The 13,616-nt window shown below is 34.6% G+C and overlaps 1 protein-coding gene across 1 annotated transcript; it reads left to right on the forward strand.

Annotated features, from left to right (window-relative positions):
* Nucleotides 1–304: 304 nt before the first annotated feature.
* On the forward strand, nucleotides 305–12,798 carry LOC104470320 (vacuolar protein sorting-associated protein 13A-like; the record flags this gene model as incomplete). The annotated part of the gene is made up of 15 exons (XM_010085187.1): nucleotides 305–348; nucleotides 888–930; nucleotides 1,929–2,024; nucleotides 2,308–2,409; nucleotides 3,083–3,192; nucleotides 3,541–3,600; nucleotides 4,761–4,820; nucleotides 5,055–5,135; nucleotides 5,581–5,638; nucleotides 6,696–6,823; nucleotides 7,055–7,161; nucleotides 7,826–7,997; nucleotides 8,322–8,384; nucleotides 11,875–12,010; nucleotides 12,704–12,798. Coding segments are annotated over 15 exons (1,355 nt in total), but the record flags the coding sequence as incomplete, so codon positions are not given.
* Nucleotides 12,799–13,616: the final 818 nt, after the last annotated feature.

Consider the following 13,616-nt stretch of genomic DNA (forward strand, 5'->3'; position numbering starts at 1 on the left):
GGGTCCTTGCAAAATGTGACAGTGATTTCCAGCATTTTTACTTTGAGGAATCTTAGGTTCTTCCATGAACACGCAAGCTCTATGATAAAATCTCCGGTGTTATTTTGTAATATGAATGAACAGTGTGTTCTTCATCGTCTTTCATGGGTATTGGGTATTTGAGGTGTAGGTTGTGGGTATCTCCCACAGCAAAGTGTTGAAGAACCACAGGTCAGGGACCACTGACTCAGACTTGGGGATGTTTAGCGTGCACCACTACTGCTTTGTTTATTGTAGTTTTACTTATTGGCTTCTTTGCTTTTAGGAGCTGTAGCACTGAAGAATCTTGAAATAAAAGAAAATGCACTGGTAAGTTAGTGAAAATGAAAATAAAAACTGTTGCAAAAACAATTTTTTAAAAACATTTTGGGTTGTATATGTCTTTTTTTGGTTCTTATTTTAGGATGCACTATCTTTTAATTCAAAATTTACTGTTTTGTTTTCTGTGCACTTGTGTGAGTTGTCTAAATAATTTGAGATTAAATTTAAAGGTGAAGGTGTATGCTGGCTTTGTTTAGCTTTTTTCTTTATTTTTTTTCCAAAACCAATTTAGCAATTGCTAAAATAAGGTGTTTTGATCAAAAGCTATACTGAAATAACTTTTTTTCTATAGTTTATGAAGCTCAAAACTTGCTCTGGAGTAGGTATTTAGCGTAGCATGGCTTGACAGTCTAAGTCAGTCTAATCAGTAACCAAACACTTGCTTGTTCCATTGTATTGAGTGGGTTTTTTTCAGTGGTTGAAAGGTAAATTTGTTATTAAGCTTATTGCTGTCCTTTTTTTCCTATATGGGAACATTTTACAAGTTGCTGAAATGAGCTTAAATGTTGTAAACAACTTTATTTCAGAGTCAGCTGGATGTGCCATTTAAAGTTAAGGCAGGACATATTGGTAAGTTACACTTTATAATACACCCATGCAGGAGTTACTAAACATACTGCTTTTCCTTGCAAGTGGCTCTAGGCATCCTAAGCAAGTAATTTTCCTTGTTTCCTTGATTTGCATGCTTTGTAAACTCTGAAGTTTGTCTCTTCTGAAAAAAAACTGCTTGAAGAAGCCCCTTTTCTTGAGCTGAGGTGGTGAAGTTAAAATATACTGGAGTCTTGTTTAATCACTTCAATATTAATGAGAAAAGAATGCAACACAGCAAAGATGAGCAACTGAACAGGACTGGATCTCATCCCTTGTCTTAGCAGGACTCTACATCTGATTTTACCTTCCACTTCCCTTTCTGTCCTCCTTACTTGTTTTTGCTAATGTGAAAAGTTTTCTCACTTCAAGTTGATCGTCTTGTAAAAGTTTTTTTCTTAAAGCAAACCAAATCTAAAACCACTATGTCTCCCTTAATTCTTCCCTGGAAGTATATATATTTTCCTGTGACTGATTTCATAGTACAGTAAAATTGGCACTTGTGTGAAGAATGAGAGATGCTGTAACCTCAGGGTCCCCATGTTCACAACATGTGTACACTGCTTTAAGGCTCTCTTCCACAGAAACAGAAAGAAAAAGATGTATTATAAAAACTCTGGTTTTGGGAGTATTTAGCTGATTTATGTGAGCTGACCATGCTTTTCTTGTTCATGAGGGTGCTGCCATGGATTTGCAAAGGAGGGAGAGGCTGCCATTAGGAAGAAGGAATCTAATTCAAGGGAGTAAGGAGAGGACCTTGAGAATTAGCAGCTCTGCTCATGGAAGAAATTGCCTTGTATTCTTTGTGTGCTGTATAAAACAGACAACCCAAAGGACATGTGCCTCAGATGCACTGTTTTTCCTGTCCAATATAATAATTTTTCAGGTGTTTTGTGGTTAGTGTCGATCACCTTTCTAATATTTTTTTTCCAGTCAACTGTTTAACTCTATACCTCAACGTTTTTCTTTTGTGTTTGTAGGTCAACTTAACCTGCAGATTCCCTGGCAAAACCTTTATACTCAGCCTGTTGAGGCAGTTCTTGATGGAGTTTATTTGCTTATTGTGCCCACAGCCAGTAAGTTAATCTAGAGAAAATGTGAATATAGATTGGCAGGATTAGAGAAGTATCTGGAATGGGTTGATACTGTTTTCATGAACTTCATTTCTAGTAGATATTTCTACAAAATACAGTTAGATAATGGGAATGGGGTGTCTTTCAGTAGTTTATATTTAGTCACCTTGGTTTTTTTGCTGTTATATAACTATTAACAAAATGTAGAAGTTATTGCTTTTGAAACAGCATCTTCCAAAAATGTGTAAGGTTTTTTGTGTCATAACTTTTTACATTGTGTATTTAGCCATAAAATATGATGCTGAGAAAGAAGCCAGGCAGCTCTTGGAAGCAAGGCAAAGGGAATTGCAAAGAATAGAGGAAGCAAAGCAGAAAATAGCTGACCAAGGTAAGAGTGGGAGAAGTTAATGAAAGTGGCACTATTTCTTTATTTTAATCCAGAATTTGTCACTTAGTGTTTTAGATTCTTGTTTTCATTTGATACTGAAAAACCTCCTAGTTAGAGATTTTTAGGTGTAGCTGCCATCAATATTGCAGAACTAGCATTCTGAAGATAAAAAGGTTCAAACAGGGACGTGATCTGATATAAATAAGGCTTTTGAAATATTGCTTGCTTATGTAATATGTTGCCTGATGCTTTCTTTCCTTTTCTTTCATAAGAAACTATTTAGCTTTGTAACAAAGACTTTCTGTCGTTACATCTTTTTAAAGATTCTGTTTAATTTTGTTCTTGGATACATGATAAGTCTTCTAATTTTAAATTCAACTTTAGGTACTTTCATGAAATAGTATATTGGCCACCTTGAGTGTCAGTGGGTACAAGTCATACTTTTGAACAACCTGATTCTTCATGCAGCAGATAATAAAGCTGAAACTGTCTAGTTTGAGGATATAAATGTTATAGTTTACACTGAAAGAGCATGTTTTTATACAACTAGAGTACAATGTAATAGAAAATTTAAATATCTGTCACACAAACTTTATTTTATTACTGTTTTGTCTAGTGATTTTAAAAATACTTTAATGCAAACAAAATACTAAATTCTTTTACTTTAACTTAGATAAAGTAAAAGAAGAGAAGCAAGACACTTTTGTAGAAAAACTAGTCACTCAGGTCATCAAAAATCTTCAGGTGAAAATTTCCAACATCCATATTCGCTATGAAGATGATGTAAGTACTTTTGTATATCATGTCGTAAGAGGTTATGCACTTTAACATGAAATTAGGAACCTGTCTGATTTCTTTTCTCCCCGTTGCTTTCCACACTGAGAGAACCCTAATAAAATTTTGGAAATTTCATAATCTTAAAAAAAACCTCAAAAAAACAACAAAAAAAACAACTGATAAAAAGCTTGTACCAAAGCAGATAGATATTTGTAAGCATGTGGTTGGGTACAGAGAAGATACAGTTGTCAGATCTTTGTTATATATTTTTTTTAATTCTTGGCTATTTACTTCCAAATCTGAATTTAGAGCATTAAATAATAATTTTTTGGTATTTTCCTTCTGCTGTATTAGGTCACAAATCGGGATAACCCCTTGTCATTTGGGATTTCACTTCACAATCTAAGTTTGCAGGTAATTTTATTTTCATCAAAAAGGCATGTTGATGTATACTGGTAGATTAAGTTACATTTTTATGTATTTTTGTGCTGTCTGGTAACATACTGTCTAATGAAAGTATACCTATGATCAGGAGAAATGCACAATGTCAATTACTTTGTTTATCAAATCCAGCATAAATACTGTGGCAGGGGTGCCATTAAAGATAAAAACAGACCTTTGGGAAGAAATTATTCTCTTCTGCGTGTTGCACTTTGTGGCTGCCAAGTACCAGACTTTGATGCATTTGAGCTATTCAGAATGATTAATATTTTACTGAAGTTGTCGTGAACCCCAAGAATGGAAGTTACTGCTTGATACTGGGGAGGGGAAATAAAGGAAAAAAAAAAAAAAAAAAGAGGATGGTATCTTCTTTCAAACTGCACCTCACTTCTTTGATCTGCAAGCTCCACTTTAAAGTGCTAATAGTAGTCATCATAGACTGTATACTTTTTTTTTTTCTGGAAGACTACCTAGTAGCAGCAATATGCTGATTCTGCTGAGTTGCTTTGATTCAGTAGCTTTTGCTGTGTGAATGATCATCTTAAATATATTTAAGTAAGTGTTACTTTCTTGAATGAAATAGTTGTCTTATGAAAGTTTTTTCCTAACACGTTGAGAGATTTATGCCAGCCCCTTCCCCTAAACAGTTTTATGTAATGAGCAAAAACTTGGGTATTCTTACTACTTCACTCTTGAAATGCGTATTAGCCTTGAAAAAGTATAATAGCATATAGTGTTTCTGTTGGGCTAAAACTAAGGTGTTTTTTCCAGAATTATAAAATAATTCTAGTCCCTTGTTTATCTCTTTCCAAAGAGCCTGCCTAAAAATAATATTGGTGTAAAGGAAAGAGTTTGCTATACTGAAAAGAGAATTGTAAACAATCCTTTGGTTCTTTTGTGCAGCTTACCGGTCACTGCACGTACACGTGTATTTTTTGAGGGGAAGTACCCTTATCAAGTTGTCACTTGAAATAATGGCTAAATCATCTTAAATGAGAAGATGGCATCCCTTTATTTTCAGTGGGGTTTAATTATGATGATGTTCCTGTCTTTTTTTCCTGGTTTGTTTCATGGATGATAAAATGTTGGTGTATTATAGATATTGGAATAACTTTCTTTAATTTTCATTTCAGACCTCAGATAAGAATTGGAACCCATGTTTACATGATGAAACTGCCAAGTTGTTCTACAAGGTACAGTATAAACTGTATGTTAAAGAAAGAATTGGTAATAAAACAAGCTGAATTAGAGTTCCTTCCACGGAAAGTAAGATTAAGAAAACATGTAACTGTATAGGCTCTCAAATAAAAAGATGCATAGTCTGCTAGGAACATTCAGAATATTTTTATTCTTCTAGACTTTGTGAAATCCAAATTATTTCTCTAAAGTTTTTTTGTATTAATATATCTGTTCTGTTGTATTTTCAGCTTGTACGACTGGATAACCTTTTTGCTTACTGGAATGTGAAATCAGAGATGTTCTACCATGGTGGTTGTGATGAATCATTGGTAAGTAAAGCATGAGATAATGTATCCAGTATTCTAGTTTGTACTCCAAAGCATAGAGCATGGCATGCTCCATATTCAGTTCAGCCTCAGTTTGTGTCAATGTCTTGTGGAGTTGCCTCCTTATCAATAACTTTTTTAGGAAAAATAGTAAGTGTTAAGGTTTTATGTGATGGAAATAGAACACCCATCTGAGGAAGTCAAAAAAAAGGAGACCTTTGCCAGTTATAAAATTATGCACAATATATGGTTGTCTTACTGTTCAGTGATTTTATTATTAGCTAAAAATAGAAGTCTTATTCTGTTTAAAACATATATGAATATTTTAAGTTGTACTGTGTATAAGGGGAGTTATCTGAAATGTGTATTAAAATGATAATATTTTATATTTTAAAACTGTATAATGAAATAAAAATGCAATGTATTTTTAACTCCATTATTTGTGTAGGTTAACTTAAAACTGGGAGTTGCCAGCCACAACGTGATTCCAGAAGGTTATGACTGTGGTAAGTGGTATTTTATTTGTATTTGTAATATGCATGTATGCTTCACTTTTAATTTTTAATGCCTCTCAGAGGTTGCTACTTCAGCTGTTACTCAAAAATCTTAGTTTAGTTCTTTTGTAGGAATAACTGTCTCTGTGGCAGTGAATACTGTAGCATATCTGTAGCTTTAAAAATGCTTTGATTAAAATATGAATCTTGAGTCATGCATCATTCTAGTAGAATGTCATACATAAATCCTCATTGTTCACATCCATTGATAATTCTTGATTGTAAGAAGTTTAGCAATAATATGTACATCATGTAAGTTTTGTGAATCAGATTGGTTTGAGTAGTAGATGAATGCTTTTGAGGTCACCTTTTATTTGATGAAAAAACAATTTACACATATTCAAGTAATATAGAAATTCTTATTGTTGGATCAATTGCTGAAACAGATAGAAAAATTAAACTAAACATGGCTTTTGAAAGCTATATTGAATGCCTAATATTGTCAAATTATGGAACAGATAAGACATTTCTGCTCTGAGTATTTTTCATGTGATGTGCTTCACTTTCTATAGGATCCATATTGACTTTTTTGCATGCTTACTTGGGCTTGGCTTTAGAAATGTGGATTGTTTGGTTTTATCCATTGCTGTGAGCATAATTTATCAAAGAGTGTAAAACATCAGCAACATTAAAAAAAACAATCCTTATGGAATAAGAGTTGTAGTGAAACAAGTGCGATGTTTTAATCTGTCTTGTACTATAAATAGCTTATATCATAGCAAAAAAATTTAAATTTGTTGCACACATAAACACTTACTGAAACATCTGCCGTGTAATACTGCATACAGGAAGATTTGTGAGAATGTTCCACAAATGTTGCCATAATTAAACTGGAAATTGAGTACAGATTGTATTATATTTTAAACTGTGTTGATTAAGTTTTCTGTGTTGAAGTCTAGCATTTTAATATTAATAATCTGGCATAACTTGAGCTGATAAGTACTATGTATCATTTGTGGCAGTTTAAAATAATTTAATTGCACTTTTTATATAAACTTCTGTTTTTTAGTATTCCGCCCAATTTCAGCTAGAGCCAAACTTCTTATGAATCCTCGATCTGATGTTGACTTTTCATCACCAAAAATGGATTTAGATGTAAATTTACAGGATATAACTGTTGAATTCAATAAGCCACAGGTATGAACTGTTTTGCTGAAGTTATAGGTAATGTGTTAAAAAAGTTAGTTTGCAAGAATAATAAGGAAAGTAATCTGAAATTTTATCATAAACACACAGAATCAATCCACTTCTTAGTCTTGTTTTTCTTCATAGATTATTTTCTTTCTAAAGAAAGGATTGATTCACATTCTCAGAAAGACAGTAGCAGTGTGAATTTTTTGTTGTTTTTTTTGTCTTTTTTATTTTTAGTACTTCAGTGTTATGGAGCTTCTTGAGTCTATTGATATGATGACTCGAAATCTGCCATATAGGAAGTACAGACCTGATGTTCCATTGCACAACAATGCCAAGACATGGTAGGCTACCTCAGACTTTGAAAATAACATGTTAATTATTAATTTGAAATAATTACAAAAGGTTTGTTTCTTACTTAAGGAGGTTAGAACTCATCTCCTTCTTCTCTTTTGTTTTTGTTAAGCTAGGAGTATTTAAAAAAAAAAAGGTGAGGACCTCAAACCAAAGGTGGACATATTATTTGAAAGCATTAATTTGCTGTCTCAAGACCATTATCAGAAACTTAAGTCTGATAATATTTTAATATCCTAACATATTTTGAGGAAGGAGACCCCATTATATGTTGGGTACTGTTACTATTACAAGAACATAGCTGTTTGTGAAAATAGGCCAACCTTTTCAACACAGGTGGCAGAGATTTGATTTTTTTTTCAGAAGTTTCCTAACAAATATGTTTTGATTATTCACACACATGTACACACATACGTACATATATATTTGTGGGTACTTTTTCTACAAGGTTACTTTTTAATTTTAGGAAATGGCAACGTGTCAACTTTATGTGGGGAAAAAAATAAAATCCTTAGGTTCCTCAACTGATCAGAAGTGTGATATTAGATAAGAGATTTCACTCTTTCATGGCTTGAACTTGTCTGCATAGCTCTAGGTGTCTTTTCAATATACCAAAAGAAATGTAAACTATACTTCATTTATCTTTGCTTTTAGGTGGAGATATGTTATTTATGGCATCCTTGAAGTAAATGTTCAACCTAAGCTTCAGGCGTGGTCATGGGAACATATTCGATACCATAGGAAACAAGTGAAGAACTACAGAGAGATGTATAAAACAAAGATAACATCAAAAAAACCTAATGAAGAAATATTGAAATTGTTGGAGGTTAGCCATTTTCCATTAGAGGCTTAAATGTTTACATGTTCCTAAGTTAAAATAAAATTTTCAGTGGCCAGACTTGCAACTTAATCAGTACCTTTCTCTGTAAGTAGTATTAGTAAACGTCTTAGGTAATTTTTAAAATTAGTAACTGGAGTGAAGAAAAACTTAATGTGCTTTTCTTTTCCAAGTTTATTTTAAGTTTTCAGCTTGAGCAAATTAACTTGGGTTGCACTGAAAGAGCTGTTTACTGTCACTTCCTGTAAAACTGAACCATGAAATATAGCCAAATGAAATTGTCAAAAAATTAATTTCTCACTTCCTTTCTAGGAATTCGAAAAGGCCTTGGATATTTTTAACATCACTCTAGCAAGGCAACAAGCAGAAGTTGAGGTAAAATTTCATAATTTAAGTGAGTCTAAGAATAACTGCAGCATGAGGTTGTGGAGATTTTAGGCAGATGGATTTTAGTTCTAGTGTTTGAATTGTGCATTATGCAGTCTTCTATCTTCCTTGAGTTCAGGTTTGTTATTATAAGGTGTAGGTAGTTTCAGCTTGTAATTAAGCAAAAATTAAATAGCGCTGTATACTGCTTCTTCAGAAGAACTGCTCTGGGATAAATTTCTTTTTACTTCGGTAACGAAGATCTGCTGTGGAAAATATGGTCAAAGGATGATAGGATAAGTCAAGTTGGAAGCAATTATATCCAAAATTTGTTTTTTCTCAACAGCCTAGACTATTAATTTATTCCTTTCTTTCCTGATACCCTATATGTAGGCTGAACACCTATATATGTAGTATGTTGACTTTTTGTTACTATTTGCAGATTTTACTTGGGACACAGCAAATCGAGAATACATTTAAGTAATCACAATCAGGCAAGATAATGTGACTTGAGTAGTTACACTTAATTTGTTGGCCTTGTTTTTCCTAGGTTAGTGTACTGCTTAGTTATCATTGTAGTGTCTTAGCATCATTCTGGGAGACCGAAGTGAAATCTGTATAGGTTTTCTGACATCTGTGAAGGGATCTTTCTCCATTAATAATCATTGTGACTAAAAGTAAGCGGAATATGAAGTTTAGAAACTGAAATAATGTATTGATAATTGAACTTCTGGAATGTCAATCATTTCTTATGGCAGTGCTTCAAAGAATTTTTTTTTTCGTGGTGTACATTAAGTATATGTACTTAGTAAGTAAGCAATTGCTGCAGTGGTAGATAATGGTGCTCCTAAACCAAAGCTCTAAACAGGAATCTGTAAATGTGATTTTTTTATTCTAGTTGTCTGTATGTACACCCACGTTTGGATGCTTGTATGATCATTATTCAGACTTCTACAGAACCACACATTCATTTCCATCCTCTTCAGTTGTTTGGCTGAATTGGAGTGCTTTTCATGAGAAGGTTTTTTGTTTTGTTTTGTTCTAGTTCTCATTTCATTTTGGCATGTTTTTATCTCGTACCATTTAGTTTCTTTTGGTTTTGTCTTTTTTCCTTCTGATTTTTACAAGGTGAGGGAGCTCCCAAAGAAGTTCCTGTCTAATTTTATTTTTCTTTTCTCTGGTGTGACCATGCTGCTTACAAAAGGTTATGTCATATTGCATTCCCGAACACGTTCTAGTCCTGATTTTTAAGACAGTTTTTTGTAATGCTTTAAAGTAGGTTGCAAGCAAATTAATTTTCATTTGTTTAGGCCTTAAGCCTTGCGTTTGAAAAGTGTTAGGAAAGCATCTTGAAAGATCTGCTGGCTAACTCTCTGAATTTATTTCCAAGTATTGAAAGTCAGGTCACAGTGATTCTAAACTGTGTTTTACATCCACCCATCTGTCAGAACCCATCTGTTTTATTGTTATCAGGTCATACCTCTGAAAAAGGTCTCCAAGGACTTGCAAGAGGCAAATCTACTACTACCTTGGTATCCTAACAGTTAGCCTTAAGTATACTAGCAATTTAAAGGAGCACCCTTTAGATGTGGGCTTAATAAAGCCAGATAAAGGACCCTTCTCTTTATTAAGTTTTTTGTTTTCAAAAACCATACTTTAGAGTTGAATTTTAATGGCTTGCTTTTCTCTAGACCTTGAAATCAAGCTCTGCAGAACTCATATTGGTGAACACATCTGATTTTCTGGGAACTTTGTAGCAAGAACTTTATATTCCAAACCTCAGGGCACTTTTTTAATCTTTATCACTAGTGCCTTAGGTGCCAAACACCACCTTCAGTAAGCCAAGCATCAAGTCTCTGTATCAGATAGCTTGAGAAATACTGTGTTTTCAGTCTAGAGGACACTTCATAGATTATTTCACCTAAATCAGAATGCAGGATGACACTCTTGGTCCTCCCTTTCTTTTAGTCAAAACAGTTGATCTTGCTGAGTAATCTTTCTGCAGACTATGACTATATTCATTACTAAACCATTGTAAATGGAGGATGGGGAAAGCTCAACAGGATTTCTTCAGGAAATGTCTTTAGTTCCCATACTGCTCAAGTGTTTTCTTCATCCTTGCAGAAGTACAGTTCCTCTCCCTTCTGTCTGTAGCCTTTCTTACCTTGGACTCTGGTCCCAGCTGCTGCCTCAGACATGTTGAAAATCATAGCTTTAAGCATCCCTTCTTTCTCTCCATGGCAGTTGTCCTTCAACACTAGCTCCTTGGTGTCCTAGAAACCTATTTTCAGAGGTTTTGCAGCCCTTTTTTTGAAGGCTCTGTCCATTCTTTCATGGGACCATTTGCTCTGTAACATCTCCTTGCTGAATTGCTATCCTTTATAAAGAAGACTTGGGAGGATTTTGTTGAAACGTTTTGAGGCTGTATTGTTTAGGTGATATTTTGCATCATCCATCTGAGATGAATCAATGGTATCAGTTCAGAAGCCTTCATGGTTTTGTGATGAGTCCTGCCTTCCATTGGTCTGTAGGTGGATAGATGTGACAAGTCCCTAGAAAGTTCTGATTTATAGCCAACTGTTTTCACCAATTGTGTTGCAGAGAGATCTTGGGTTTTTTGAGTGCTGAGAAGGGATCCCTGCCTCACTTTGGGTATGACATTCACTAGAGTATCAGGCCTTATCTGCAAGTGTTTATACCTTTTCAGATTATATTAGTCATGAAGAAAAATAATTTGTGTGGTCCACCACAGCCTGAGAACTCCATCTCTTATTTTGCTTGATGGTCATTTGCCATCGTTTATGCCAAACTTTGGGTGATCAAGTCTGGATATAGTTTGCACTTTCTGTGAGGACCCAGTATTGGAATCATCACTGGCATCAGACTGGATGTCTCCTAGTTATTGGAATAATGAATGTGGGAGAAGGGAAGGCTTCCTTACTGCTATAGCTCTGTGTATAAGAGCCAGGGATAATTTTCTGTATTCCTTAGAGTAAATATTCTATTACTAGAGTAATGATATCTTAATTGCTTTGGACTTCTATCCTGAAACACATAGGGATCATTTAAAATTTGGCCTGTGCTGGCTATTTAATGGCTTAACATAATTTTTTTTTTTAATCACACCTTATAAGCGCGTTGATGTAATTTAGAGCACTGTATATATATATAATACATTATGGATTTTTTTTTTGTGTGTTAAGAGCTATAGAGAAAATCTACTGTGTAAGAAACATTTATTGACTTAAAATCAGCTACCTTTTGCTTGCTCTTTTTTGTTCATAAAGGTGGTTGATGTAATGCAAGTGAGAATTGGTCTGATGCACTGTGTACCTGAAAAAGTTATTAAAAGAAAAACTAAAAAATAACACATAGCCTTTTTGATGGTCGTCTAATGATGTTTTGATGTGTTAGAGCATGTCTTAGGTCTATATTTCTCTTAGGAAAATGAAGAAAGAAGCATGAGTAAGATTACTTGTTTGTGTTTTTTAAATTTCAGGCAACTAAAGCTGGATTAAAAATATACAGGCCAGGAGTGAAACAAGATGATGAAAATTCTGGTGGCTGGTTTAGCTGGATATGGAACTGGTCAAGTGAAAAAAAGGATGAACAAATACAAGAAGTAAAAGGTTCAAGTATGTTCATTTATTGATATTTTTTTTTCTGTTATTAAAAATTACTTACTAGAATAAAAGGTCCTTAAAAATGGAACTTTGGTTTTGTTTAATATTTGAGCTATTGGATTGTTGATGTTTTCATTTTCTCTTAGCCTTTTTTGCTGATAAAGTTGGTAATTGGGTGTAACGGAGGTATCTTACAATTCCTTCTACAGGTCTTTCTGAACTGTTTTCAATTTGTGCTTTCTCTAGCCACGGTTTTCGCCTTTGTCTACATGGTACACCATGCTAGAAATGTCCAGATGGTACACAATGCTAGAAAACAGTAGCTGTTAATGGAGTGCAGACAATTTTACTTCTGTTCATTTTATAATTTGGCAATTTAATACAGTGTATTAGAGTTGGATTCACTTAAGTACAGGGTACCTAGTAAAGGTTGTGGAACATGAACGAAAATCAAAAAGGTTGCTTCTGTTGTTAGCAAGATAGGAGATAGAGTAGGTAAGAATAAAAGTATAACTGCATTTTAAAGCATGCTTTTGGAGACTCAAGACTTTGCTTTAAACCTCAGGATTTTTGCTTTTACTAATTAAGGACAATGTGGATAGTATCTACTGTACATTATAGAGCTACCAAGCACGGGAAAATATATAACAGTATTTACATTTTTCAGATACCTATATTGATTTTAACCTCTTGCAATGTACACAGGTCTTGGAGAGCTGATGACACGTGAAGAGAAGGATAAACTTTATGCAGCAATTGGATATAGTGAAACAGCTGTGGATCCAACCCTTCCAAAATCCGTAAGTCATAACTGATACCAAACAGTTGGTAGCTTTATGTACTATAAAGATTTAAAGATTAAAGGAAATAATTTTAAAATTACTTGTAACTCTGTCTCTATACTTGAATACTTTTCTGACACTTTGTAATTAAGTTACTACATGCTGGCTTTGTGCAGAACAGAGCATCCTTAGATGTAGTTTCAGCAGAATGGTAATAGAGCTTACTTTGGGTGTAGTGAAACAGTTCAGAATAAAATTTTCATCACTCAAGATAGAATAAAATCATATAAGTAGTATATTGTTGTTTAAGTTATGAAATGCTTCATTTATTTTCTTCTGATATTAATAATCTTATTAAAAAATGCATTAAGTGATTGTTGTGGTTTTGTGTGGTGGGTTTTGTCTGGTAGCAGGGAGGGTCCACAATAATGGCTCCTGTAAGTAGCTGCTGTCTAAGAGCTCCCTGAATCCAGCTCTGCTGGCAGCAAGGGAGGGGCTGCAGTGGCAGCCCCTTTAAGTAACTGCTAAGAGTTCCCCTAGCTGCAAGCCTCCTCTGGTGACAAGGGAGGGGCTGCAGTGGTGGCCCCTGTAAGTACCTGCTAAGGGTTCACCCCCAGCCTCAAGGTTTTAGGAGCCAGGGCGGAGTGGGGGAAGGAGTACCACTGATCTAGCCCCTGTGAGAAGCTGCTGGCAGTTTCCCCAGCTTCAGGCTGGACCCACCCCAGGCCAGGGCTGAGCCAATTGGTGCCTCTGCGAATGACATATTGAAGAGGGGGCACACAACAGTGGGTTGGCATGGCCCTGGGAAGGGCCCAGCTCGGGTGGACCAGCCTGGC

Source organism: Pterocles gutturalis, unplaced genomic scaffold, assembly GCF_000699245.1.
Source record: "Pterocles gutturalis isolate BGI_N339 unplaced genomic scaffold, ASM69924v1 scaffold41035, whole genome shotgun sequence".
Taxonomy (NCBI): Eukaryota; Metazoa; Chordata; class Aves; order Pterocliformes; family Pteroclidae; genus Pterocles; species Pterocles gutturalis.